General features: G+C 44.0%; 1 protein-coding gene across 1 annotated transcript; it reads left to right on the forward strand.

Annotated features, from left to right (window-relative positions):
* On the forward strand, positions 1–27,723 carry EFHD1 (EF-hand domain family member D1). Its single transcript, XM_081191417.1, has 4 exons — positions 1–417; positions 16,290–16,437; positions 24,231–24,365; positions 25,895–27,723. The coding sequence occupies exons 1-4, from the start codon at positions 107–109 to the stop codon at positions 26,027–26,029; spliced, it is 729 nt and encodes a 242-aa protein (XP_081047543.1). The 5' UTR covers positions 1–106; the 3' UTR covers positions 26,030–27,723.

Genomic DNA, 27,723 nt, shown 5'->3' on the forward strand with positions numbered 1-27,723 from the left:
TCTTAGAATAAAGTTCGGGGCCGGCAGACTTCTTTCCTCAGCGCAGGAGCGAAGTGGCCCCGCGGAGGTTTTTCTTCTCGCCGCCGCTCGTTCTTCGCCCCGCAACATGGCCTCGGCCGAGCTGGCCCAGAAGCTGCAGCGGCGGCTGCTGCGGGACGGCAGCACTTCGGAGGCTCCTCCCGAGGACGGCGACGAGCCCGCGGGGTCCGAGGCGAGCCTGGCGGAGCCGGACGACGACGACGACCAGAACCCCGTGAACGCCTCCGCGGACCCGGAGCTGAGCGCCAAGCTGAGTCGCAGGCAGGACATCAACGCGGGCGCGGCGCGGCCCCGCTTCGCCCAGATCTTCAATCCTTACACGGAGTTCAAGGAGTTCAGCCGCCGGCAGATCAAGGACATGGAGCGGCTCTTCCGACTGTAAGCACCGCCCCGTTCCCCCGGCCCTCCTTTCCTCCTTAGCCCGGGTCCCCGTACGGAGTGGAAGGCGCTTCTTCGGAGTAGAACCGGGCGGCTGCACGTGCGCTTGGAGTTGCACGGATGCGGCGCGGTTCTCAGCGCCTTTAGTTCAGAGGTGTAAAAAAAAGAAAATCCCGTTGAGCTCCACGGAGTAAGCAGCTCCTCTGCTGATGGAGATCGGGATTGCATGCAAGCAATGCATGTTTTCTAGGCAGGGGGAAAAAACCCCAACCCGCTTAGTTCACTAGGATTTACACTCCAGTAAATGTGTGTGTGTGTGTGTGTATGTATGTATGATGGCAGCCTTAATGTATCGGCCTTTAACTAGCAAAACTTTCTGCAACCGAGCCTTCACTGGAAGCACGGGCTGAATCCGGTCAAGTACTATTACACACGACTGCTGGTTTAGTGGCCACGGAAAAAGTGCTTTGAAGCTCTTGTGATCTGGGGGTAGGTGTGAGTGGTTGGCTAGTGAGAAGCAGCAGTTTTGTCTGGCGCCCCCCAACTGTTCTTAGTGGTTGTATGAAATGAAAAGAGAACTATGATCTGCTGTATGTTTACTCCAAAGTAAGACCCATTCTGTTCAGTGGAGTTTACTCCCAGGTAACTGCATAGGATTGCAGCCTAAAACCAAGAACTGCTTCTGTAGAATGGATGTCAATCTTGGTTTCTTAACTAGGAGTTCTTTAATTGCAGCTCTTTTCTGGAGAAGCCTGAGTCTGGGTTTTAGCTTATTTTGTGCAAAGCAGGTTGAGAATAGCCTTGCAGAACTACATCTACCCTGGTCATTATGGAAAGTAGAGCTTTTAAGTACCCCCCAGGTTAGTAGCATTCAGGTGTCTGCACTTCTTTCCTTTGCTACTCTTCCTGCAGTACTGTATAGTCTTATGAATGAGAAAAGGTGAAAAAGGATCTCTATTCTTTTTATTTTATTTTTTAAAGTTTACACTCACTAAGTTGTAAAACAGGTTGCCGTTTTCAACTTGCAGAACTGGGACCATTGTGTGTAAACTGCACCTCTTGTATCAGTCATCTCAAGGTTTGTTTTTCTTCTGTGGTCTAAGCTTTGGAGCAGTTTATATTTGGTAGCAATGCTCAAAAGCCACACTGCAACAACAAAAAAAGTTTGACCTTCCCCATCTCTGCAAAGCCAACTGCAGTTATATATAGCATGTTCCTTTTAAGTCGTGAAATATGACTATTTGTCACTTGTTCCAGTCTTGCTTAAGCTCCCTTTGAAAAGGGACTTTTGGGGCTGCCTTTTCTTAGTAAGTCTATGCTAGCATAGCTTCCTTAAGTCAGTGTTGCAATTACGTGTCCCACTGAACTTAGTGGGACTTACTTCCAAACATGCGTAGGATGTGGAAGTGTACTGGGTGACGTGTTCTGAAAGTTGTAGGTTGTAGTTTAATATTGTCTCCTAGAAAAACACTATTCAGGCAGTGTAATTTGCTAGTAGTTTAAACTGTCTGGGGTGGTAGTGGTGTTTTTGTTTATTACTATGCTAAGTATGTTAGCACTACTTTTATCTAGTTGATAAAGGTTTGTTTTATCCAGAAACCTGTAGTCCTGGAAGAAAATGTGACCCCCATCATATTTATGATGGTGCTGAAATAGCCATTGTAATGAGACAGGACAGCGCATTATGAGGTGTATAGCTATAACAACTCCATCAGTGTTTAGTGTCGCAACAAAGATCCCTTGACTTTGACTATGGTTTTTCCCTGATTGGTATTTGTTTTGTTTAAGGAGAGGCTGTTGGTGGAGCTAGGGACCAAGTACAAAGTTGATCACATCCTTGAGATAGAAATCTGAAGACATAAAGCACATCCCAAGCCAAGAGAGTGGAGATTGTGTAACCTGTGAAACTGAAAAAGAGGCACACTTTCTGTTCCACTCCCCTTGAGACAAAGAACTGAAATAGATTGTCCCCACCAGACAGTTGCATAAAACCTCAGAATTAAGGAGAAGCTGCTTGATACTTCATTTCATTATTATTTAATAACAAAAATTGTAGCCCACCCTTCATAATTTGCTGTAATTGCTACTAACCCACCCACCTGAGCCTTACAGCACAGAGCAATTGCAGGGGGTTGGACTAGATGACCCTCAGGGTGCCTTCCAACTCTGCAAGTCCGTGATTCTATCCCAGCGCTGAAATTGCTTCTGAGACCATGCTGCTCTTGAATAACATCCATGTGCCTCTTGTGGTAGGTAGAAAGAAATAACTGCACGTTTACCAGTACACTGAAGGGCAACTGCATTGCTCTTAATGCAAAGCCCAAGGGCAGAATTAACAGAATTCTTTATTACTAGAAGCAAAAAGACAAGCACTGCCTGTGGGCTAGTTATGAAAGACAGAGGCCAATCCTGTGTATTTTACTTCACTTTAAAACAGGTGTAGGGAACTTTTGGGCCGCCAGGTGTAACTAAATTACAACTCCCATCAGCCCCAGCCAGCGTGGCTAATGGTCAGGAATGATGGGAGCTGTAGTTCAGCAACCTCTGGCAGGCCAGTGGTTCCCCACACCTGCTTTAAACCACAGTAGCAGCTGTGCCTCCAGTCTAAGGAAAGCTGCTAGTGCCATAATGGGAGGGATATAAATAAGCTGGGTGTTAACTAGGACCCACTCATCAGTCCAAGGCCTGGTTTTCCACTTCCGTTACATGTCAACACTGTGAGCCTTATTAGGATTTTTAAGGACCTCTGTAACAGTAATACTTGTACAGAAGAAGAGAGACGTTACCTCCCCATAAGAACATTGCAGCGACAATGAAAATAGTATCCAGCTTTCCTATGCAATATTGAATGCATATGAGCCCCATGGGCTATAGACCTTGCAGGCTATGCCCCCTTGATTTTGGCCTCCACCTTCCAGGTAACAACTTGCTGGTAACAACTGTCTTCCCATTCTGCCAACATGACTTTCCTGCCTAGAGGTGAGTTCCAGTCCAGCTCCCATGTAGAGTCAGGACATCTCCAACCCTCAGTTCTAAGGCACTATATTACAAGCGGGCTATGCGTTTCTTCCAGTATGCATAAACATGTCTTGCTGCAATTTGAGGCTGTCAAAAGGCCACTATGCCAGCTCCAGGGGGATGACAGAACAACAGGTGAGCGAGCAAGCAAGCAGTGTGGATGGCCCAGGTGAGCTGTTCAACAGAGATGGGGAAGGCCAAACTGCTCTCTGAAGTGCCTCCCACTCTGTGTTAAAAATGGCTGCATTGAAGTTTGGCAAACCACTCTCTGAAGCACCTCCCAAACGCCTTTAAAAGTGGGGGGGGGCCTTGGTCAGATGTAAATAAGGGAGGGGTTGGCCAGGTGTGGAGAATGGGGGCCCGGCAAAGCAGAGGCAGCAGCCCCTAGTAAAAACATAGGAACGTATAATGTGTTTCGTGTCAACAGATCCTTGGAGATTTTGCTCTTTAGAACTAGAGCTGATGGTGTCTGTCACATTTGTTTGTTGATGTGTCTGCTCTAGTTGTGTATAACATTGGGAATGGCATCTTCATTTGTAGGTTCAAAGGGTATGTGTGGTGAAGGTGAGGGAGGCTTAAACCTTTCCCCTTCCTCCAGCTTTCCTCCTTATTATATGCCTTTGCCCCAGCCTGGCTCTGATGCCAGAGCTGAGAGAGAGAGAGAAGCAATGGAAGCAACTGAGAATGGGGAGGAAGGCAGGTGAGGGTGTGTGTGTTTTTGATATAAATATGAAGAAACTTCTCCCCCACTTCATATGTCAACAGGACAAACACAGCAACTACAAGTGTGGCTTCCCACCTTGGGTCTGTCAGAAAGCTCAGGAGCTGGTTGGGTTGGGTTTTGGAGACCTCAAGGACTATAGCATGTGGGGAGGAGGCTTCTTTGAAGCACACAGGGGAGATCTGCCAGTGCAGACAACTGCTGATGCAACTTTCTTTGTTCAGCCCTAATTAGGTATTGATAAGCTTTGTTCACAGTCGCCTTTCCCTTCGAATAAAACCATTCTTCAAATTGTAGAAGACACAGCGGCTAATTAAACAAAATCATCTTGGGGTGGGGAAACGGTGGATAATTCCAGGAGGGAAAAGAATAGTTATGAGTGTCTTTCAGTTCAAATAACACCTAGGAAAACAAAGCAATTATTATTCAGCGTGGGGATTCTATGGAAAAGGGTTTTCCTCAGTTTTGCCAGAAAACCTGACAAATGCGCACAGCGGAATTTTAGCTTTAGAAAACTTGGCTGGCTTCAGAGTCCAACATCCATTTGTTTTTTTGTTTAATGACGTCCATGTTATCTTGTTTTTATATTCTGCTGGAAGCTGCCCAGAGTGGCTGGGAAAGCCTAGCCAGATGGGCAGGGTATAAATAATAAAATTATTATTATTATTATACCAACTTGTATTTAAAGACTTAATAACAGTTTTACAGAACCTCCATGGTCTACTGAAGCCAGTGACCAACTCTTTATGCTTTAGTTTAGGAAAAGCGATTGACAGCAGAAGTAACAAACAAAATAGTTTAGTCTCAGGTGGTCGTATCTGGAAATGCTGTTCCCCACTCCCCAGACTTGTCTTCAACAATCAGTGAATAAATGTGGGATGCTTTGCCCTGAACATCTTGGTTAATAGCATTCAATGTTCTCATTCATTCTTTTTGACCTTTTTTGAACCCAGCTCTAGTGCTGGCCGTTTGCCACATACTAAATAAGCTCCAAAGGCCAATTGTGTGCTGTGAAGAATATTTCCTTTTGCTCCCTGCACGTCAACATAATAAAGCACATTCTAGTTCTAACATTGCTAGTCATCCAGAAGAGCGATTTCAGATCATAAGAACATAAAGAAGAACTTTGCTAGATCAGACGAAAAACCCATTTAATCTAGCTTTCTGCTCTCACACAGTGGCCAGCCAGATACCTATGGGAAGTCCATAGCCTTCTGCTACTCAGGATTCTTAGCAACGGATAGTCAGAAATTAGCTGGGCAGCAGTCACATTTTGTGACTGGCAACTGGCCTTTTGTGACTGGATGGAGATGTCCAGGTACCACCTTTGGTACCGAGCATCTTCACCTGCCTGGCCAGGTGATCCAGGGTAGCATAGCAGTAAAAGACACATCTGGCTTCTCCATGAATTTGTTTAAAACCCCTTTAAAGCTGTCCAGGCTGGTGGCTATCATGATGGCAAGTTGGCTTGCATTTGATGCTAAACCACAGACACTGTTGACCATGGTTAATAAACCATAATTAAAGTTCAGGTGTCTGACAGACAACCACTTCAGCTATGGTTTGCTACACCACAGCATAGTTAAAAGCTCCAGCAAAAGCAGCCAAGACTTGTGAGCAGTTTCAGGGTGGGCTGTTGTTTGTTTGTTTGTTTGTTTGTTTGTTGTTGTTGTTGTTGTTGTTTTCCTCTTTATAGGCTACTCTGCAGCTTTTAGAGGGTGACGGCTGCTTAACCATAGCTGAGGAGGAAGTTAGTATATTATACTAAACAATGGTTAATATTAATGTTGGGTGGGGCCAGAACCAAGTGTCAGTTGTGCCCCCTGCTTTCTCTATCTCTGCTGCTATTCCCCCCCCCCATGCCATCCATTTGGAATTAGGCCATGGCGTCCCATCTCCCTACCCAGTGTGGTGTAGTGTTTAAGAGCGGTAGTCTCGTAGTCCGGTGAACCGGGTTCGCGTCTCTGCTCCTCCACATGCGGCTGCTGGGTGACCTTGGGCTAGTCACACTTCTCAGAAGTCTCTCAGCCCCACTCACCTCACAGAGTGTTTGTTGTGGGGGAGGAAGGGAAAGGAGAATGTTAGCCGCTTTGAAACTCCTTCAGGTAGTGATAAAGCGGGAGATCAAATCTAAACTCCTCCTCCTCCTCCTCCTCCTCCTCCTCCTCCTCCTCCTCTTCTTCTTCTTCTTCTTCTTCTCCTCCTCCTCCTACAAAGGAAGGATGACATCCTGAAGCATTAACAACTTGATATTCATAACTAGAAGAATAAAACACATTCATCTGTAAAGAATGGCTACTATACTTTTCTGAATCTGTTTCTTGTTTTTGGTTGAAGTAATAATGATCTGAAAAAGTAACAAGTGATGGATATGCAGGAGTGAATCAATGTTGAATCTTAATACTACTAGGAAAATAATGCAATGGCTTCGTAATTATTCTTCTCCAGGTGCTTGCGTGGGGAAGCTATATGTTACATTTTGCGTGTTTTCTCGACAGAAGCATCAGCATGCAAAGCAACTTTCAAATATCAGAATCTGGGAACCTAAACCTCCAGAATCCCAGTGAAGTTCAAATCTATTGGCTTGTATATGTGGGCATCACTAATCTATAATTGTTAGGGGAAATCATTCAGCCTGAATGATCTGTTTTGTTTCAAGCTTCTCGCCAAAGAAAAATACTCTCTTCTGATGATTTAAAATGTTCATCCTCTTTGACTGCCAAGAAATTAAAGGAGTAAGGAGAAATCATTGCCCCTATCAGAGCAATGCGGGCGTATCCTGTCCAAGACCATATTAAAAAAAAACAAAAAACAGCCACCCTTCCTTTCTTGCTCTGGCATGATGTGTAAATATTGCAGCGAGACTTGACTGATCTGTGTAGTGTTTACACGATTTTACTGAAGTCAGTAAGCAGACCTGTTCCCTGCTGTCTAGCATGTAGGCTACAAATATACCCTCTTGGGGTGGGGGTGGTGATGTGTAGACTGTGAAATGGGAGTCCCCCCCCCCCACAATTTTGTTAGTGCATATACTTGAAGGGATACCTAGTCTTTTGATTTTATCTTTGGCTGTGATCCAGCTGTGGTGTGGCTTGCTTCCCTGTCTGCCAGACCACTGCCTTTGTGCCTTTTCAGCCAGCTGCTCTGGGTAGTATAAAGTTCTTTACTGCTGTGTTAATCTGGCAAGAAAGATTGCCGGGGGGGGGGGGAGTGTCCCCAACCGAAAAGGGAAGTGCCTCTTTTTAAAACCTCATCCATCATTCTTCTCTGCCAGACATACCAATGGACTGCCATGTGCAGTAGTCAGAAGGGATAGGTTTGTATAGTGATGGTTCGGCTGCAGATGCAGTGAGATATTTTAATTATGAGAGCCTCTGAAAATAATCTCTGTACACTGTTGGTGTGATTTGCACATTCCTTCAGTCAAATTATTGCATGATAGTGTGTGGGGGGGGGAACACTGTATGAAAGAGTGGAGCAGGGCTTTCTGTTGCTGTTGTTGCTGCTACCACCACCACTACTACTAACTTTTCTGTTTTGATTAAACACTCCTCTTTAATTATATAGGGAATGTGCCAGATCTGCACACCCAAAGCCTGACTCTTTTCAGCACTAGTACATGCCAGGAAGGGAGCAGTGGTATGACATTGCAATCAGTCATCCTCCTGTGTCAGCCTGTTGGAGAAAAGGAAGTTGTAGTTGATCCTCCAAGCACTTCCAGATGTTTTGCAGGCACTGAAAAATAGTCAAAAGTCCTCACTGTGAAAGGAGTTACAGTCTAGATGCTAGAATTCATGGGCAGTTTTTGCTAGTGTAGAACGCAGGCTCAGCTGGGATTGGGAATGGTATCTTCATCTACTTTTTCCACTGCAGACAGTGTTTCTTTAGATCCACAGAAGGGCAACAACTTCATTAGGACCAACCAAAACATCGTAAAATAGTGAGAAAACTTTCAAGCTCTCCAGAACTCCACCTCAGGCTTGAACAGCCTTCCTCATCCTGCTGCCCTCTAGATAGGTTGTACTTGGAAAAACAACTGGAGGGCACTAGGTTGGCAAGACAAAGCTAGATATTCTTCAAAATACCTACCTTGATGAAGCTTTCTGGAGAGCCTGAAAACTTGCTCACTTTTTTTGATGTTTTGGTTGGTCCTAATAAAGATACTGCCTGACTGTTTATACACCCACACCCACCTGAAACAAACACAAATGTATGTATATAAATGGACCAGCCCAGGTATCCAAATCCTTTGTAATTTTTTAAGTGTTACTCTTTCTTTCTTGTTATTCTAATTAGACACCCTTAATTTGGAATACATCTGATAGTTGGTTTTGCCAGCCCCTAGGTATGCCTCTGGTTGTTAATGGACTCTCTAGTGTAAAATTTGTATACTTCTGGTGAATACTATATTGCTGCTCTTGAAGCTTGACATAGTTTAAGTTCATGTATTATTTACAGGTATCTGTTCCGTGTATTAAGGGTGATTATTTAAATGAGATTTGCTAAGCTCTTGAGTCTTCAATTTAGAGCAGTTCCCCTTCCCTTCCTGTGTTGTTTTCCTATGTTGCATTCTAGATTAAAAACTCTTTGGACTTGGGCCCTTGTATTTTGTAAAGCACATTCCATGCTGATGGAACTGCAATAACATCATAATAAGAATTGGTCCTTAATGAATAGTTAATACAGTAAATAAGATAATTTATAAAATAAAAATGCCACTGATTTTTTTTCATGTTTGGAAACAAAAAATGTCTAGCCTCGAAAACAGAGAGTAGAGAAAGGTATTTCTAAATTTTCTAGATTGACAACATTGAGCGCATGAAATGAAATCCGAGTTGCTGATGTTGGAACATTACAAGAGAGCACACTTTAGCCAACCTTAATTGTTGGTTAAAATTAGTAGCTGTTGCTTAGACCAGCAGCCTTCTCATTTCTTATATCAACAGTAAGAACCAACAGGAATTTCTAAACCATATGTCTATTTCTAGAACAAATGTCTGCTGATATGTAGGAGGCATATGCTGGGGAATTCTTTTGGAGGGTGGGTAGGAGGAGTGAGGCTGGGACGCCTGGTGTATTTCACTTTGTTCTTGACAAGTGCTATAGTAATTTCTCTTTCTTTCCACATTTTTTGCACCACCTTTCTGAGAAGCTCAAGGCAGCAGACCTCCCCAACCCCCTCATTTTGCTGTCACAAGGCTGGGCTGGTTTGCCCAAGCTCACCCAGTATGCATACACAGTCATAGAATTGACATGACCAAAAGGGCCATGTGGTCCAACCCGCTGCAATACAAGAATATTTTGCCCAATGTGGGGCTCAAATCCACGACTCTGAGATGAAGAGTCTCATGCTTTACCAACTGAGCTATCCCTGATCAAGTGGAATACAAACTCCCACCTCTATGGTCTATGCTTTGAGGTTCTATTACAATCAAGCGCTGTACAAATGTGAAATGAAATTAATGAATATGCCTGATGCTGTATTCACTATTCACGCAGACTGTATTTGGCTTTTATCACACAAAGCTCACTAAAAAAAAAAAAAGCTGTTAAGAACTGCATCCACATAGCATCTCCTTTGCCTGGCATACTGTTTTTGCATACTGGCTTGAATTGCGAAGCAGTTGGCTACACACTAACTGTGTAGAGCAGTTACAGTGGTATCTCGGGTTACATACGCTTCAGGTTACAGACCCCGCTAACCCAGAAATAGTGCTTCAGGTTAAGAACTTTGCTTCAGGATGAGAACAGAAATCGTGCTCCGGCAGCGGGAGGCCCCATTAGCTAAAGTGGTGCTTCAGGTTAAGAACAGTTTCAGGTTAAGAACAGACCTCTGGAAGGAATTAAGTACTTAACCAGAGGTACCACTGTACTACCCAGGTACAATCTCAAGTGGTCTCTGCTTCGCAGCTGTCTTATGTGGAGCAGGTTACTCTTTGAGATTCTGGTGTTTCCATGGTCTGCATTGTAATTAGCTGGCTGTTTCACGATGAGAAGTCTTCCAAAACTATTATGGTCCTGTTCCTCACAGTCTCCTGGAAACTTCTGGAGAAACTCTTCAGAGTATTGCAGCTCACCTTCAAACCGTTTTCTGCTCAGGGCAAGCTGTCAGCTACAGTAAGTTCTGAAGATTGAGCTTGTGAGTCTGCCTTCAGGTCTTGCATTGCTGATACCTGCAACAACGCTTCATTAGCTCAGTTTCGTTTATGAGGTGGTCAGTGTGGCAAGAGGCAGGAATGCCTCTAATTGTTCCTGTCATGCTAGGGTTAGGCCATTCGACTCTCAAAGTAATATGTGGTAAGTACTGCAGTCAAATACTCCGAAGCCAATAATATCCTTGTTTAGGTGGCAGCCTATATTTTTCACTGTCATTTTAGGACTGTGCAGACATTCCCTCTGGCTCTCTGAACCCCTAGAGTGGGATCATATACAACTTAAGTGCATTTGCTTCTTCACATGCTTGGGAACTCTGGAGCCATTGGGGATCCTGATCAAATGGAAGAGGATCCTATGTGTGTACAATTCTATATACATACAGCCCCTTTCACACTTCTGCTGAGTCCACATGGAGGACTGAGACAGCAGGTGCAACCGTGGAGGCAGAGACAGCAAATGTTCCATTTCTTCCTTCACCTGTTCAGTGCCTGCGTAGTCCTAGTGCCATCTGATAGCAGTTGCAAATACATGGACATACACCCATCCCCATGGTCTCAACTTTTTTGTCCTTTGCATTACAATCATAATCACATTTTTTTTAGAAATGACTTTTGTCTTTTATTGTTGCTGTGTTAATGTCATTTTTTAAAAAAGCACAACTGTTTGGGCTATTACTGAAAATCCAAGATAATAGCAACTTCCTTTGAGTATTGCTTTTTCTCTTTATAAGGGAGATAAGAAAACACTTGATGAAACCAAGTCCTTTGATACTGTATCACAGCTGTTTACAACTAGACTCTTCTTTTTTTGAAGGGGGGGGGGATAAAAATAAAATTATTTCTTTGTCCTGTTCCCCTTATCTTGATTTCCTTGTGTCTTGGGATTTGGTTGCTTAAATGAAGGGCAATTCGTTAGTTTTGGGGCTTCACAAAATTTGGTTATATGTCCTTCTTTGTTACATCTGAAACAAGTAACCCTCCTGGTTGGAGGGCTTCTCACACACTCCTTACAAACATATTCAAAAAGGGCACGTGGCTTCTAACTGCGTGTTTTCTCTCTCTCTCTATCACTGGGAGCTTGTTGAACTGGGTCAAGCCCTCTTTTTTCACATAATGTTAACACATTGATTGCTATCTCTGCAACAATTTTGTAGCTTGGTCTGCATGAATCTTTTGGTGTGGCACCTTACATTATTAGCACTGAAGAAATTCCATTTTGCTTTTCAAATTTCATTTCATCCCTCAAATTAAACAGATAAGCATCATGCATTCCTTACAATGTTATACTGATGCCAGCAGTTTTTGCTCCCCTAATTCTGTCTCTTTTTTTCCTTACAAAAATAAATTTAGGCTGCAATCCCATGCCCACTTATCTGGGAGTTAGTCCCATTTAACTCAGAATGTGCTTTTGAGGAGAGATATTTAGGATTGCACTGTCAGTCACATCCCTCAAGAGAGGCTGGCTTTGGAAATACTGGCGCTTAGAATCCTAGATATTTCTTAACTAATTTCACGTAAGATGAGATTAGAATTGGCTTGATGCTTTGTGGGCAAAGATGGCATTAGCAAAGGAAAGGTGCTCAGGGCATTATGACTTACTAGAGGCCTTGTACCCAATGTTGTTCAGGAATTCTAAGAAGAGTCCATTTTTGAAAAGTCCAGTCTGCCATCTTGATTCAAAATGATGTTCAGTTGTATCCAAACTTATGTGGAAACTCTGCTCCTTGATCTTGGGAACCATCTTGCAAATTTTGGTTATGATATCTTAAGAGGTGTTCAATACATAGGAGACAGAAAAAACAACTTTCCAAAACATATAGTAGATTTCATCCATGGTACTGATTGAAGCATAGGAGGCTTTACTGAAACTCTAGGGGAAGCTCTGCCCTCTTTATATGACTGAAATTATACATGCAGCTTCCTGTAAAAGAGTGTGTTGCAAATTAGTTTATTATAACTTCTAGCCCCCTTGCCCTTCAAACAATTTCATAGGCAGCTTACTAAATAAATAAATAAATAAATAAATAAATAAATAAATAAATAAGCAAGCAAGCTAGCTATAATTTAAACCAACATGCACATACTAAAAGCATATTATAAAAAAGAAGCATAATATCGCCAGCAGAGATTGAATGCATTGCATTAGATTAAAAGGCCTGGAAGAATTTTAGAAAGATGTTGCCCGATGCTGAAATGACAATGTAGGTGGCAGGCAAGCCTTGAACCTTCTTTTAACAGGCAGCACCACAGAAATGGTCCTTTCCCATTAACCAGCTGTTGCATGTTGGGTGGGGTGGCAGGGATTCCCAGATACGAGCCACAGATATCAAGGTCTTAGTATCTAGGCAGGCATATTTGAAGATGGGCGTGCTAGCCCCCAAACCAGCATTTTGAATTGAGGCCTGAAATGGACCGGGATCCAGTGCAGTTGATGCAGCACTGGTGTGGTACGATCATAATAATGCCTGGTACCGTGTCACTCTGGAATGGCTGAGCGTGGGGCCTTAAAACAACTTCTCCCTTTGTGGGGAATGCTGCAGGCCAGCGATGTGATGCAACCTTCACTCCCTGCAGGAATTTGTGCTGAGCTCTTTCTGCTCTGGAAAAACAAGTTTGTCTTTCTTGCTCCACACCCACAGAACGAGATTCTCTCTCTCTCCCCCCCCCCCCATTTAAATGTCTTAGTGCTGCCTCTCAGGACTCAGTGGAGGAGGAGGAGGAGAAACATTATCTCCCTCTAAATCCTTTTGTATTGTGCTGAGCTGTTTCATCTGCTTCCTAGGTCCTGCTGAATTGAGAACAGATTGCCACTCTGCTTTTTGAGGCGGCACAACTTTGGGAAGCTGTGCTTTGAAGGCTGTCTCTGGCACGGCGCACTAAACTCCTATTGTACTGCCGGGATAGTGCATTGCTTTGCCATTGCTGGCAAGACCCAGTTTCTCACAATCCCTGCTTTGTGCTGCCTGTGTGCTGGAATGACAGATACGTGAGACTTGCTCCGGTGGCTGTGAATCCTGAGTACACTCAGTTAACCCCTGTGGAGCTATTGCTCCTCCTGCAAAGTCGCCTTCCTCCTTGTGCACCAGCATCCAAGCCCCTCTTTTTCAAAAGGGGCAGCTCTCAGAACATTGCTTTGAGCTAGAGGAATGGCTGTAGCTCAGTGGCAGAGTATTTACTCTGTTTGCATGCAGAAGGTCCAAGGTTCAGTCCCCAGGCATCTCTGGGTAGTGCTGGGAGAGACTCCCATCTGAAATCCTGGAAAGTGACAGCCAGTCGGTGTAGAGCAGGTATGGGGAGCCCTTGGCCCTCCAGATGTTGCTGAACTGCAACTCCCTTCATCTCTGCTCATAGGCCAGCGGTGGCCAAACTTGGCCCTCCAGCTGTTTTTGGACTACAACTCCCATCATCCCTAGCTAACAGGACCAATGGTCAGGGATGATGGGAATTGTAGACCCAAAACAGCTAGAGAGCCACCACTACTAGGCTATCTTTTTGCTGTGGCTGATGGGAGTTCTAGTTCAGCAACATCTGGAGGGCCAAAGGTTCCTCACTTCTGGCATAGAGACAATAATGAGCCAGATGGACCCAGTGTTCTGGTTTCGTATAAGGCAGCTTCCAAGGTTCCAGAATACCTTTAGTAAGCCTGTTTGTGGTAATACCTTTTTATCCTGGGCTGTGACTCCCCATGATGTATTTCTTTTTAGTACGCTATCTGTTCTCTCTTCCTTTACGTTGGAGTGTAGCAGTGCCCACCATCTTTGCTGGAATTGTGACTGTAATTTGTTTTAACTGATTGCAATACTGTATTTTTAAATCTCTTTGAGACCTCATGGCAAACTGCAGGTAAGAAACAAAAAAAGTAGGTGGAAGTGCATGAGTCCTTCTTAGATTATAATAATCCACTTGACTGCTACAGCCTTGCCTTGAACATGGACAGTAGAACGTTCTTTCTCAGAAGGTGGTGGACTCTCCTTCCTTGGAGGTTTTTAAGCAGATGTTGGATGGTCACCTGTCATGTATGATCTAGCTGAGATTCCTGCATTGCAGGCGGTTGAACTAGATTGCCCTTGGAGTCCCTTCCAACTCTATGATTCTGTGAGCACTGCCTTGCTTCAATTCCCCTATCCCCATAGGTGGAGTGTCATGCTAAGGAAAAGGGGCTTAAAGTTTTCTTTCTGCTCCAAGTACCTATCACTGTTTGTGGGGTTTCTGGTTATAATGACCTTGGTTTACAGCAGCCTTGTAAATAAGCTGTCAGAATTTGTCAGCCTGTTTTTACTAGTCTGCTGAGGACTGGCAGAGGAGAGCCCATAAGTTCTGTCCCTTCTGAAGGAGCCCAGGGCAGAGGAGGAGTCGGAGTCCTGTAGCAGCCCCTTTGGTTTCTATACTGGGCAGGAGGGAGTGTCAGTTCCCAGTCCCTTCTCTCTCTCTCTCTCTCTCTCTCTCTCTCTCTCTCTCTCTCTCTCTCACACACACACACACACACACACACACACACACACTTTGGCCCTCTTAATTGCTCCTTGCTCCCTTTTTTATTCCTTCTATATTGGTCTTTCCTATCTGCAAAACTGGGTTTCTGCCCTTGTGGATTCATTTCTTTTTCTTTTTTTTAAAAAAGGCAGCAACCGGATATTGGCGAGAGTGGCAAAGAGTTAGGAGGATAACGCAGAACAGAGAAGCTTCAGTAATTATTCAGCTCCCCATCCCCCATGATAAGGAACCATCTATATATATATTTATATATATGAACTGCTCCTTTGTTGTCCTTGGAACTGTGCTATCCAATTTTAGATTCCAGTTCATCTATTTTCACTGCCATTGAGTTCAGCTGTTTGTGTGTGTGTGTTTGAACATGCTATGGAGCACATGTTTTGCAATCAGAAGCCAGACACTTGCCGTTAAAAGGCGCTTCATATCTTTGGAATAATGTAATAGGCTGATAAAAGGAAAATGCATTTCAACATCAGTATTATTATTTTAGTTGAAGGGATCTCAGCCACTCCTTTCATAAATGAGTGCCCACTTCTTAGGTATCTTTTCAAAAGAATAGGTTCTAAAGTCAAGACATATTTAGTATGTGGATATCTGACTTACTTTTGTCTCAAGTCGTCTGTGGTCCATGATTGCACACTTGACTGCCTACATAGAAGTTACACTAGAAATTAGTAAACATCAAGTATGTGCACATTTGGATAGTACTGAATGGGTGTCTCATCCATTTGAACCATCGTTCCACAACTTGCCCCTTCCAGATGTTTTGGACTACATCTCTGATCTCTGATGTTTTAATCTAAAACATCTGGGGGTGGGAAGCAGGTTGGGGGGAAACGGTACAGTCAAACCTCAGTTGTCAAATGTAATCCATTTTGGAAGCTTCCGATTGGTTGCAGGAGCGTCCTGCACTCAAGCAGAAGCCGCGTCAGGTGTTTGGCTTCCAAAAAACGTTCGAAAACTGGAGCATTTACTTCCTGGTTCTTGACGTTTGGGAGCTGAAACATTCCAAAACGGAGCTGTTCAGGAACCAAGGTTTGACTGTATCAACTGTTTTTAAATGGGCAATGGTATAAATTTCTGTGCCAGATAATTTTCTGGATATCCTAAACCTACATTTCTCTTTCTCTGTAGAATGCTCTGTCGTGACAGACTTGAGAGCTCTGGAAGTAGCTTATTTCAAGTCTGGCCCTGCCATGTGGCAGTGCGAAGTGATCACCTTCAGGCAGCACCATAGAGTGGGTAAACAGATGAAGGCAGGAATTTGTGCCTGAATAGTGCCAGTGAGGCTTCTAAAAGCATTCTTAGGGCACTATTGGGGATGTGTACCAGGCACCAAAATGTCTTGAGACAGCACTGACTAGCTGGAACTACATTATGTACAAAGGAGCATTGAGCACTCCTTAAACTGAAGGCCTTTGAGCCTACAAAGCTATGTCTCTCTGACATCTCTCATGTCTCTCATTTCCCCCTTCCTTTTTTAGGTATGACTCTGGGAAGGATGGTTACATTGACCTTATGGAACTGAAGCTGATGATGGAGAAGCTTGGGGCACCTCAGACTCATCTGGGCCTGAAGAACATGATCAAGGAAGTGGATGAAGACTTTGATGGCAAACTCAGCTTCCGTGAGGTAAATGTCAGCAGAAAATGAAATGTAATGCAAAACCAAATGGAGAATAAAAATGTGGAACTTCTGCTATCACAACGAATGTGTCCCTTCACCAACTCACTTCCTCCTTGGCAGGGGGTTGGACTCGATGGCCCTTGTGGTCTATTCCAACTCTATGATTCCTTCAAGCCTATGCTGTTTGGAGCAGCTGTGCTTTAACTTCTGTGGAAAACTCCAGCTTGTTGAACACCAGATAGCAATTTCCCAGGCTCAGGTGTTGTGGCATGATACTAGATTGAAAGTCTGAGGCTTGAAGGCCAGAAGAATTTTTAACCTAGACGTTCCATCTTGCAGGTAGAAGAGTTAAGAAATAATCATCTCATTTTTCTTATATGAAAACTTCTGCCTTTCTCTTTCCTAAACAAGAGAAAGCTGAACTAATTCTGAACAATTTTCTTTTCTTGTGACACTACACTCAGCTGTTCATGTCACGGTTTGCAAATGTCACCTGCTTGTAGCAATGCTATTACATATTTCAATTTCTGGGGTTCAGGGCCACATTGTAATACAGTGGTGCCTCGCAAGACGAAATTAATTCGTTCCGCGAGTTTTGTCGTCTTGCGATTTTTTCATTTTGCGAAGCACGGTGTCGGAAAAGTTTTGGAAAAGCTTCAAAAATCACCAAAGTCTTCAAAAACCTCAAAAAAGGCTACCACACCGCGTGCTATGAGTTGCTCCTTGAAGTCAAGTCGCAACTGTATTAACGGTTTTAAGAAAAAGGAAACAAACTTGCAAGACGTTTCCGTCTTGCGAAGCAAGCCCATAGGGAAAATCGTCTTGCGAAGCAACTCAAAAAACCAAAAACCCTTTCGTCTAGCGAGTTTTCCGTCTTGCAAGGCATTCGTCTTGCGAGGTACCACTGTAAATTATTCCCTTCATTGTAGCAGTAGGTATAGAAGGGGGCATTCTCAAGTGTGCACTAAAGCATGAGTATTGTCTAGCTCCACTTGCCTGAAGAGGCAGAAGAGCCAGAAAATGTAATCTAGGCATCCCCAAACTCACCCTCCAGCTGTTTTGGGACAACAGTTCCCATCATCCCTGACCACTGGTCCTGTTAGCTAGGGATGATGGGAGTTGTAGTCCCAAAACAGCTGGAGGGCCAGGTTTGGGGTTGCCTGATGTAATCCTTTCTGAGTGTGAGTGCCTCCAACTCCAATGTTTTTATTATGCTTATATTTTATTCTATGTTATATTGTTTGCCAAGTATGGCCCAAAAGGCACCATTTAGAGAAGTGCTACCTGATGCCCCAGTTGCTCCTCTAGCAGGTGTGGCAATGTTGACAGATTTTTCAAGCAGGCCACGTGAGCTGTGGGACGTTGGCCCTTCCACACACCCCCCTCAAAATATGCCCAAAGCGTCCAGCAAACCACCCCCTGATAAGATTATTATGCTAAATTAATTCTCTCTTAATGGAACCCAGACACCTGCTTTGCTGCTGCTGCTGCTCTAATTTGTTGTGCGCAGATTCATTCTTTGTCCTTGAAGTATTATCTTGACTTACTGAAGGACAAGTAGGGCAGAACAGCTTTCTCCAAATCTGCCTCTCCTGTTACCTACCTGTGACAATGAGTAAACGATCGGAAATAAGTGGAGAAAGGTGTCATAACCTTTCTCCTTTTATTTCTTTTTGTCAGATAACAAACTATGTAATAAAAGTGACCAAGGGACCTGTTTTGTCTTCATGAAGGCCACTTTCACTCAACAGCTAGTTTTATGATTGGGATGGCTAAGTCTGATTTTGTTTGGGTTCAGCATTGGCGGGGGAACTGCAGTCTAAGGATGTATCATTCTCTGTGTCGTGTGTGTGTGTGTGTGTGTCTGTCTGTCTCTGCCTCTGCCTCTGCCTCTGCCTTTGCCTTTGCCTCTATGCCTGAATATTCATACACACAGTGGTAGCTGGGGCCCGTTGTGACTGGTAGGGCAGAAAGCAGGGAGCCTAGACCATAGATTGAGCTAAAGGCATGCCTAGGGGTTGGCAAAACCAGTCCCTGCTGGGGTGCAAAATGGTTGTGTGTTGAGACAAGAGCTGGGAGCTGAGCGGTAGGAGATATGGCAAAGCGGTATGAAGGTAGATCACTGGAGACTATGGAATGTATAACATATATGTGATGCTTTTTACAGTAGGAAAGAAATGGAAGAGGAATAACTTTTTTTGACAGTAAATAAGTTTGAAACTTTTTATTTCTCATCATGAGAGCTAAAAGAGCAGGAGGAGGGGATAGTGCAAAGTTACTTGCTTTGCAAGAGAGCATTTCGCTTGCCCACCATGGTCTTGCAGATCAGCACAAAAAAGATGATTCATTAGACATGCCACATTCAAGGAAATTAGAACTGCTTTCTCTGCATTTTAAAAATAAGATTAAGGAAGTAGATGGAAAAGAGTGATTTGTGCCGATCTATTGCAACTGAGGAACAAGCCTATAAAAGGCTGCAAAATTGCTCTCTGGGGGAATGTGTGATTCTGTTCAGGCTGAAGCCAGCTAGAAGTTTCAACCTAGAAATAAGCAACTTGTCCCTGTTTACTTCCTATTACTTGGCCTGTGTGGCTCTTACTGTTGGCCACCAGCAGCAGTTGAGCATCGTATTTATTTCCATATTGATTCTGGCTGCACCTTGTGCCCTCTGCTACAGGAAAAGGAATTCCCCAGGGAGGTTCATTTCATACCTCTGAAACTTGTGCAGCTGTTTGCTTTTGTAATGGTTACTTATTCCACCGTACCTTTCCCAAGGGGTGTTTTAATAAAGTTAATTTTGTACTTATCAACCCATCAATATATCACCAATTGCTTCCACGCCATTCTAGCCCACATCCCAAGGTGAAGAAAGTTGCTGCATTTAAGCAATATGCCTGCAACTTTTCTGTATCAGTGTCTGCTGTTAGTAACATGGGGCCAATATTCAGATATGATACATGTGGAACTGCCCTTTTCCTACTTATAAAAAATTGTGTTGTGTAGAAATAGACTCAGCCCCATCATCCAGACAGTGGTCTAAAGCATCCTTTAAATCACTACTCTGAGGCTTAGCTACTATGTTGGATGTATGGGTTTCTTTACTTACTTTCTGAAGAGCACGCAGTAGGCATACGACTTTGCAAAACCTGAACACACCCACGCCTTGTGGATTATGTCCCCAAAAGTTTGTGTAGCAATGTGAAGAATCTCTCCAGAAGGCATTTGGACAACGTGAACGTGCTCAAATCATTTGCCATTTACACAGAATAGTCCCTTCTACCCCTGCGCATAGATGATCTGGACTTGGCAGCTTGCACCTATGACTTGTTCCCAGCTGTTTAGTGAGTCATTCCCACATGCCTTTTCTGGCTGTGTCAGCTGGTACAACAGCATATTTCCCTCCTTTCTCAGCCAAATGGAGGAACCTGCCCAATGCAGAAGACTCTGGAGCATTTGCTCACTCTGCTACAGCTGGTCATGCCAACGTGTTTACAGGGACCAACCTGACATTCCTTGGACTAGAGTGGGTCTTGGATCTCAGAACATTTGCTGGTAATAGACCTTTGGGTGCTTCTTCTGTGAGGGGGTGTGGTTGGAACAGGGGGAAGTAATATCTAATATAATAGTGATGCAACCAAGCATCAGAAAATCTGAAAGCCAGGGGGATCTCCATTGGCCACATTGCAACTGCAAACTTCAGTTTGTTTGGAACAGACTGTTCTGCATGTGATGTGCTTACTTCTGTTTGAGGAAAGGGTGAATGGGATGCTCTCCCAGTTAGCTGGACCTGTTATTCAAATAAATCTTAAATCTGTTTGTGTATAGCTTCTAGCCCACAAAGGTCACCAAAATGGACAAGCCAGCAAACCAGCTGCTTATACCAGGCTTCTTTCAATATAGTAGCTGTTTCTTTATCACTTTGATAGGTCACCACTGAAGCTGAGAGGATCCATGGCTCAGTGGTGGTGAACGTAATTGACATGCCGGAGTTTATTATTTATTATTTATTAAATTTGTATGCCACCCTTCATCCGGAGATCTCAGGGCGGTTCACAGCATAAAAATACAAAATTAAAAAGAAAACCATAATAAAAACAAGAACAAACCATTAACATCCCTCTCCCACCCACACATTTAAAAGAATATAGGATGTTAATCAACCCAAAGCATGGCTAAAGAGGAATGGTTTCAGGGTCTGGGTAGGTTCATATGAAGAGAGGCAGTCCTTGTGGTACTGCGGTCCTGAGCCATTTAAGGCTTTATGGGTGAAAAAGAATTGAATTGGGCCCACTAATCTGCAGCCAGTGCTGTCCAGCCAGGAACCGTGTAATATGCTCAAACCGTCTTGCCCCATTGAGCAACCTTGCTGCCGAATTCTGTACCAGCTGCAGTTTCCAGAGTGTCTTCATATAACACGCTTCAGTCATCTAACCTAAGAGGTTATCAAAGCATAGACAACAGAAGTTGGAGTGCACCTTGCTCTAACAAAGGAAACTTTGAGAGCTTGCTTCCAGCTCTCACCTGTTTCTCTGCAGCCACATTGGGACTTGCCCAGCACCTGACATCACATATGACAATAAGGTGTGGGGCAGGTGGGCATGGTTTCACAGGTCAAGCATAGGCGCCAACTCCATGGGGCCTGAGGGGGCCCGAGCCCCCTCAAAAATTCGTTTGGGGGGGCTCCGCCCCCCCAATAATCTCAGGCGCCCCTCCAGCAGAGCGCCATCGCCGCCCCTCCCCCAGCCCAAAATGCACAGGGGCGGGCTGCATGCCTCCTGCCCTCCCTCCCGAGCAAAAGCTCCACCCAATTTCCTTCGGAGCTGATTAATAGGCGCAGCACGCTCTCCCCTATTCGCTCACGAGGAGGCGGCGCCACTTTATCTGCATATTCATGAGCTTATTTATTATTCATGAGCTTTCGCGGGCTCCCCCAATATTTTTTATAAGTCGGCGCCCCTGAGGTCAAGTGGGGAAGTTTATATATTCCTGAGCCCACCCTCAACAGGAAGTAGTGATTCTGTAGGGTAAAGTCCAGAAAATCCATAATAATTACCGCTGTCATCTCAGGCAGGGTGGCACTGTAATCAAATCCTTATTTAGACCTATTTGCCCACTACCAGGTACAAGCCCTCCAACCGGGCAATGGACTGGACAAAAAGTCTAGCCAAGCGGTATAGAATTATTACAGATCACCACAACCCTTTTTTGTTGGTCCTGCACCAAGATCTCAGGTGGGCACAGCTGATTAAAAACCAGCTTCTTCCGGTTTATACACCCAGGACTCAGAGATTCAGGGTTGGCACCTTCCTCGGTCTCTGTTAAATGGATCTCTGCTAGAGACAGGTGAGCTGCTGCCAGGCAAAGTAGATGGTATTGTAGATGGACTAATGTATCACTATAAAAGGCAGCTTTGTAACTGCGTACATATTTTTTTCCAGCTGCAGAAAAGCTTTTAGCCACTTGCCAAGTATCGGAAGCAAAATTATGCTACTCTCAGAAGGGAATCTAGTGGGAGGGGTGTTAGCCCAGTCGTAGAGCCCTTCCCTCTATCTTTCCCCAGTTTTCAGCCTCTGGAGTGAGTCATGGCAGTGTCATAGCGGTGTCACTCTTGAGGGATGTGTTGAGGCTGGGAATGTGATTCAGTATAAGGACCTGTCAAGCACACTGCGGCAGCAAAACTTACCAAACATTTGGGTGGACACACCCATCCTATATTTGCTGCTAGAAAAAGAGCCCAGCAGTTTCGTAATGCTCCCCCTCCCATCCCTGAGGGACTTTGGGATTTTTTCAGCTTTGTTTTTTTAAAAACGCTGAATTAGTAAGCAGCTGGGAGCTTGGGGGGGCATGCGGGGGAAGCTTGGGAACAAAGGGTTCTGCCAGATGCCTAATTTCCTGATGAAAGAAGCTGGATGCAGTTTCTGGTATCTTGCATGCTACCCTGTAGTGAGAGAATGTGAGCTTTTCAGAGGATGGAAACCCACCCTGATCACACACATACGAAATTTGAAAGCTGAATTACTGTGGTACTGGCATTCCCTGTTTGGATGTTTTATGCTATTTTAGGACCTTAGATGAGTCCTTTGACTATAGAAGAAGAGTTGGAGTATTGCAGTTTTAGCACTTGGTGCTATTTAGTTTGGAGCCACTAGGCCAGTTTGCACACAGCAGTAAGCTGTGGTGTATTGGGACTGAGCAGTATGCTAGTCCACCTTGCCTGCTCACTTTGGCTCTGGTCCTTCCCCTAGGTCTGAGTAGGGGCAAGGAGCCATGAAATCTTGGCTTGCCATTAGGTCCAAATTGGGATTGCTCCTCCCTTTCATGCTGATAAAGTGATCACCCTTTTTAAGATAGAAACCAACCACCATCCCATGTTTGGATATAATGACAAGCCAAGGCTTCATGACTTGTTGCTTGTGCCAGAGGAGGAATGAAGCTGGAGTGATTAGAAGTGCTAAGGGACGGTGCACTAGTATCTCAAGAAGTCAGTGATCTGGTGAAGTAACTGTGTTCAGCATCAGCCTGAAGAAATGAGCAGGCCAGATAGATAAGGTGCTATTGAGTGCTATGTCACAAATTCACCATTTTAAATGTAACTTGGGGTGGATGGGGGGCAGGGGGAGACATGGAGAATGAAGAAGGTGCAAGGTATTAGGAAGAGAGGCAGCATGAGACATCTCCCTCTCAGACCAGTCACACACAAGCTTGTGCCTCCATATACTCCCAGCTTTCCCAGCTCAGTCTAGTTTCTTCAAGTGTCATAGGGCTGTTTGACAAGTGAAAGGGCCTGAGTCAAAGCACACATGCACACGCGCGCACACACACACACACTGACTGTATTGAGTGGGGAGCATTTCTGTTGTCATCATGTGCTCATGGACTTCACATAGGCATTGCTTTGGCCACAGGGAGGACAGAATGCTGGACTTTGTGGCCTTTGGTCTGATCTATCAGGGCTGTTGTTACATTTTCCCGGACCAAACAAGTAGGCACAGAGCAGTGGCAATGGAGCTATCTTCCTTTTGAGTCCAATAATTTGGACTCAAATTATTCATATATAAATGATCTACATAAGTAGTAAAATGGTCATTGATATAAAATAAGTTATACTGAGGACAAAACAGAAGAAATATGGGATCTCTTAATATTTTAGTGTTTACCTAAATCATGAAAGGCTCCAGGTTTTATTAGAAAAATGGAGTGTGTGGCAGGGTGGAGACGACATGCCATTTCTCCAGTTTTGGTCTCCTGCCCCACCGACTTTGCACTGGCACAGGTGAGGAAGAGACTTCAGATCAGGGAAATGGATTTACAGAAGGATTAAACCTATCTTCCCCCAGCTCAGTTGCTCTGATCAAATTCATCCCCTATAGCTCTTTTTACGTTTTAATTAAATGTTGGCACATTCCTGAGTCTCACATATTTTTGCCTTAAATAAGTTCACTACAGTGGTACCTCAGGTTACATATGCTTCAGGTTACATACGCTTCAGGTTACAGACTCCGCTAACCCAGAAATATTACCTCAGGTTAAGAACTTTGCTTCAGGATGAGAACAGAAATCGTGCTCCAGCGGCACGGCAGCAGCGGGAGGCCCCATTAGCTAAAGTGGTGCTTCAGGTTAAGAACAGTTTCAGGTTAAGAACGGACCTCCGGAACGAATTAAGTACTTAACCTGAGGTACCACTGTACTTTATTACAGATTTTCCTGCCTAAGCTGTTACAGCTTCCAGTCATGAAAGTTTAGGCTTAAGTGTTCATCCTCTTACTTTTTTCTAAATCACTATTTTTCCCCTTGTATAGTTTCTACTCATTTTCCACAAAGCTGCAGCTGGGGAGCTTGAAGAAGACAGTGGCCTGCTGGCTTTGGCAAAACTTTCCGAAATAGATGTCGCCCTTGAGGGAGTGAAAGGAGCCAAGAACTTCTTTGAAGCAAAGGTAGGAAAAACATACCTTAGAATCAGGTGATGGAGGGGTTCATAAGTCTTAGGCTGCAATCTTAATCACCCTAGGAAGTATGCCCCATTGAACACAGGGAGTTTTACTTCTGAGTAACCATGTGTCGGATTCTGCTGTATGTCAACTCAGTGATACCACCTAGAGCACAAGTTAACGATTCAGACTGGGAAAGTGGTGCACCTGGAAATTTCCCTGCTTTAATGTAAACCAGAGTGCTGTGTTAAAAGCTGAAAGGGCAATTGTTTCAGATTGGGTGAAAGTGCAAATGGAGCCGAGACTGGATGAATCATATCTAATGAATGCTTGTTCCGTTTCCTGTGTCTCACTATGAAAGCAAAACCCACATAGTTTTCTTTTTTAAAAACCAACAACCACCAAGTCAATGTTGTCAGCTACTTTTGAGGTAGTGTAACACCTCCCCCAAATCTTTGTATGGTGGGAGCTTTCCCCACCCCAGTGTTTTCCATGTGTTTTGGACTACAGTTCTGGCTGGGGCTGATGGCAATTGTAGTCCAAAGCACGTGGAAAGCATCAGGTTGGCGAAGGCTGTGCTGTGAATATACAACATGATCTGCCCCTCTCTGCAGATAATTCCAATTGCATGGTAAAGTCTCATGGGCCAAGACCAAGGGAAGATGATAACTGTCATCTATTAAGTTCAGTACTGATAACTCTTCTATAGTAGTACCTCTGGTGCTTGGTCACAATATATTTTTCTCCCTAAATTAAATTAGCCTCTCATTTTACAGTAAATCAAGGTGAGCACAACCAGTCAGGGCATTTAACCATATTCTGAACTAAAATAGTGTTTGGTTGACACCAAGCTAGCTGACTCTGGTCACCTGGATGTAAACAGAACCATTGGGTGTGCAACTTGTGGTATTAGTTACATCGTACAGGCTAGAGAAATAGCTGTGCTTAACAGCCTGAGGACTCAGATGGTTTGCAGCATATAGTTTTTCATACGTGTCTCTTCTGAACTTGTTACTAGTCTGGGAGATGCAAGCATTAATAGGATGTGTGGATGAGTCCATTGTGGGTTTTGGTTAAAACACCATCCTTTCTCCCAGATCAAGTTCAGGGGAAATTAAGTGTCTGTCAGTACTGGAAGCTGACTGTGTACAACTCTGGCTAGAACTGGTGATCTCACAGCACCTGTAGGGCAGCTAAGAGCTAGCTGTCTTAGATAAGTGAAATAAGTTGCCAATGATGGAAATATAGGGGTAGGAATCCTTTTGACCCTGCAAGCCAGATGTTTATATATCTCCCCTGCCACTTGCAGACTAACTTTGGCAAGTTAGCCAACAGAATTAAATTTCTGCCCCATCAGCTGTCACCCCATGGCACCCACTGGTTGACAAGTGGGTGTGGTTTGGGGAAATGGCCTCATGGGCCAAATTGGACCCACTGTTAGGCCAAAATTGCCCCACAAGCCAGAGGTCCCCTACCCCAGATGTAATACAAACCCATCTTTCCTTTGTGTTACAATTTTATTCCTCTATTTCTAGGTTCAAGCTTTGTCCTCAGCCAGTAAGTTTGAAGCAGAGATAAAAGCAGAGCAAGATGAGCGAAAACGTGAGGAAGAGGAGAGACGTCACCGCAGAGCAGCCTTCCGAGAACTCAAGTCTGCATTCAGTCAATAACTGAGGCAACCTATCGGCCACTTGAGGGACTTTGTACAATCTTACAAGTTTTGCCTTTGACAAGGCGAAGGACCAGGAGAGGGAACAAAACTGATTTGAAGCCTTTTCTTTTCTTTTTCTGAGCCTCCTACCTAGATGGTGGTGGGGGGGGTGCCATACACACAGTGGCATTCAGAAGGATGCAAAACCAGGAGTGGTTCAAGCAACCCCCTTTATTTCTGTAATAGGCATTGCTTAGAAGAATCAAAATGTCCTAATGCTTTAGCCTGAGGCAGATGATTGAAGCACCTGATAATAGTGCTTACCATTTGCATCTTGGTCAGAAAACACTCCTTGTGTCCTTCTGAATGTCTCTGTGTCATAGCTCTGTAATTTCCCTCGGGCTTCCTTTCTGTATACCTTTTGACTCCTCCTGAATTTTACAAAACCATTTCTTGCTTCTAAACAAGCTGACCCTTCTTCTAGGTGCAGATCACAATCCTTTCATGTGCAAATAAATGCCCCAATTCCTAATGTATCATTCTTTTCCGTCTTTGTGCTCACTATTGGGGGTGGAGGGAAAAGACAACAGCTTTCTGGTACAACAGCTCCTCAGTAATGAAGGGAAACCCAGTTAGTAAATATTGGCTGAGATCCAAAGAGCTTCTTGGGTGAATAGCAGGCACGTCTTCCACTCAATCCTCAAATTCTTGTGCAAGCCAATGCCACCCCACTCCTCCAATGCAGCCCCCACATTGCATATCCTCCATCATCCCTTGACCCCTGCAAGCAGGTTTTCAAGGGGACACAAGGTACCATGACTTGAAAGAGGTGGCAGGAAAACCTTGTTGTGTGGGCAGAACTCTACTCATGCTTTTCTGGGTCCAAGCCATTTTTTAACTCATAAAGATTCTGTTCAGGGATACAGCAGTCACCATTCAATTTTACCCTTTCCATGTATACAAACGACTGTACTTTTTGAGCAACAAATAGAACTGCTAAGTTCTGGCCACATTCCATTGCATTCTCTGTGTAGGTCCATAGCTGTTTTCCACTTTCTCCTTTTTATTTTTTAAAGCCATTGGATTTTAAGAAGCAAGGAAACATCAATCAATAAGATGTTCAGTGAAGTGGATTAGTACAGTTTTGGGGACACAGTGGCTTCCCACACCATGGAATTTTTAATCTTCTTGCAAACATTGGTGCAAATGAAAGAGCTTCTGTAGAGTTAACACTTACATAAAACAGCCAGTTCTGCTTGCAAGAGAAAATAGATTCCAAAAGCAGAAAGCAGCATGTTACTCTGCTCAGAAAGCTTGTACTATATTCAGAACTTATACTTGTGTGTATATATATATATCTTCATGTATAGAAAAGGAAAACATCCTCTTCCTTGCCAAGCTTGTCATCTGATCATAAACTGGATCTCTCATCCTCAACTTTATTTTCACTGTCTTTTAGCTTTTTACACTGTGACACTAAACTGTGAGTGTGGAATAACAAAGGGAGCCCATCTGATATTTAATAATGGGTGGGGAAATTGCTAAACAATTTTTTAAAACTGTATTTGCAAGACCACAGATTATATTTGATAAAAATCACATGTTTTAGCTAAAATATTTATAATAAATGTTTTTATACATGCAAAAGTTTGATTTTTCTTCCCCTGTTGCTTAGTTATGCAAATAAAACTTTTCTAACTTGCTGGAGGCTAA

The sequence above is a fragment of the Podarcis bocagei genome (assembly GCF_964188305.1).
Source record: "Podarcis bocagei genome assembly, chromosome: 4".
NCBI lineage: Eukaryota > Metazoa > Chordata > Lepidosauria > Squamata > Lacertidae > Podarcis > Podarcis bocagei.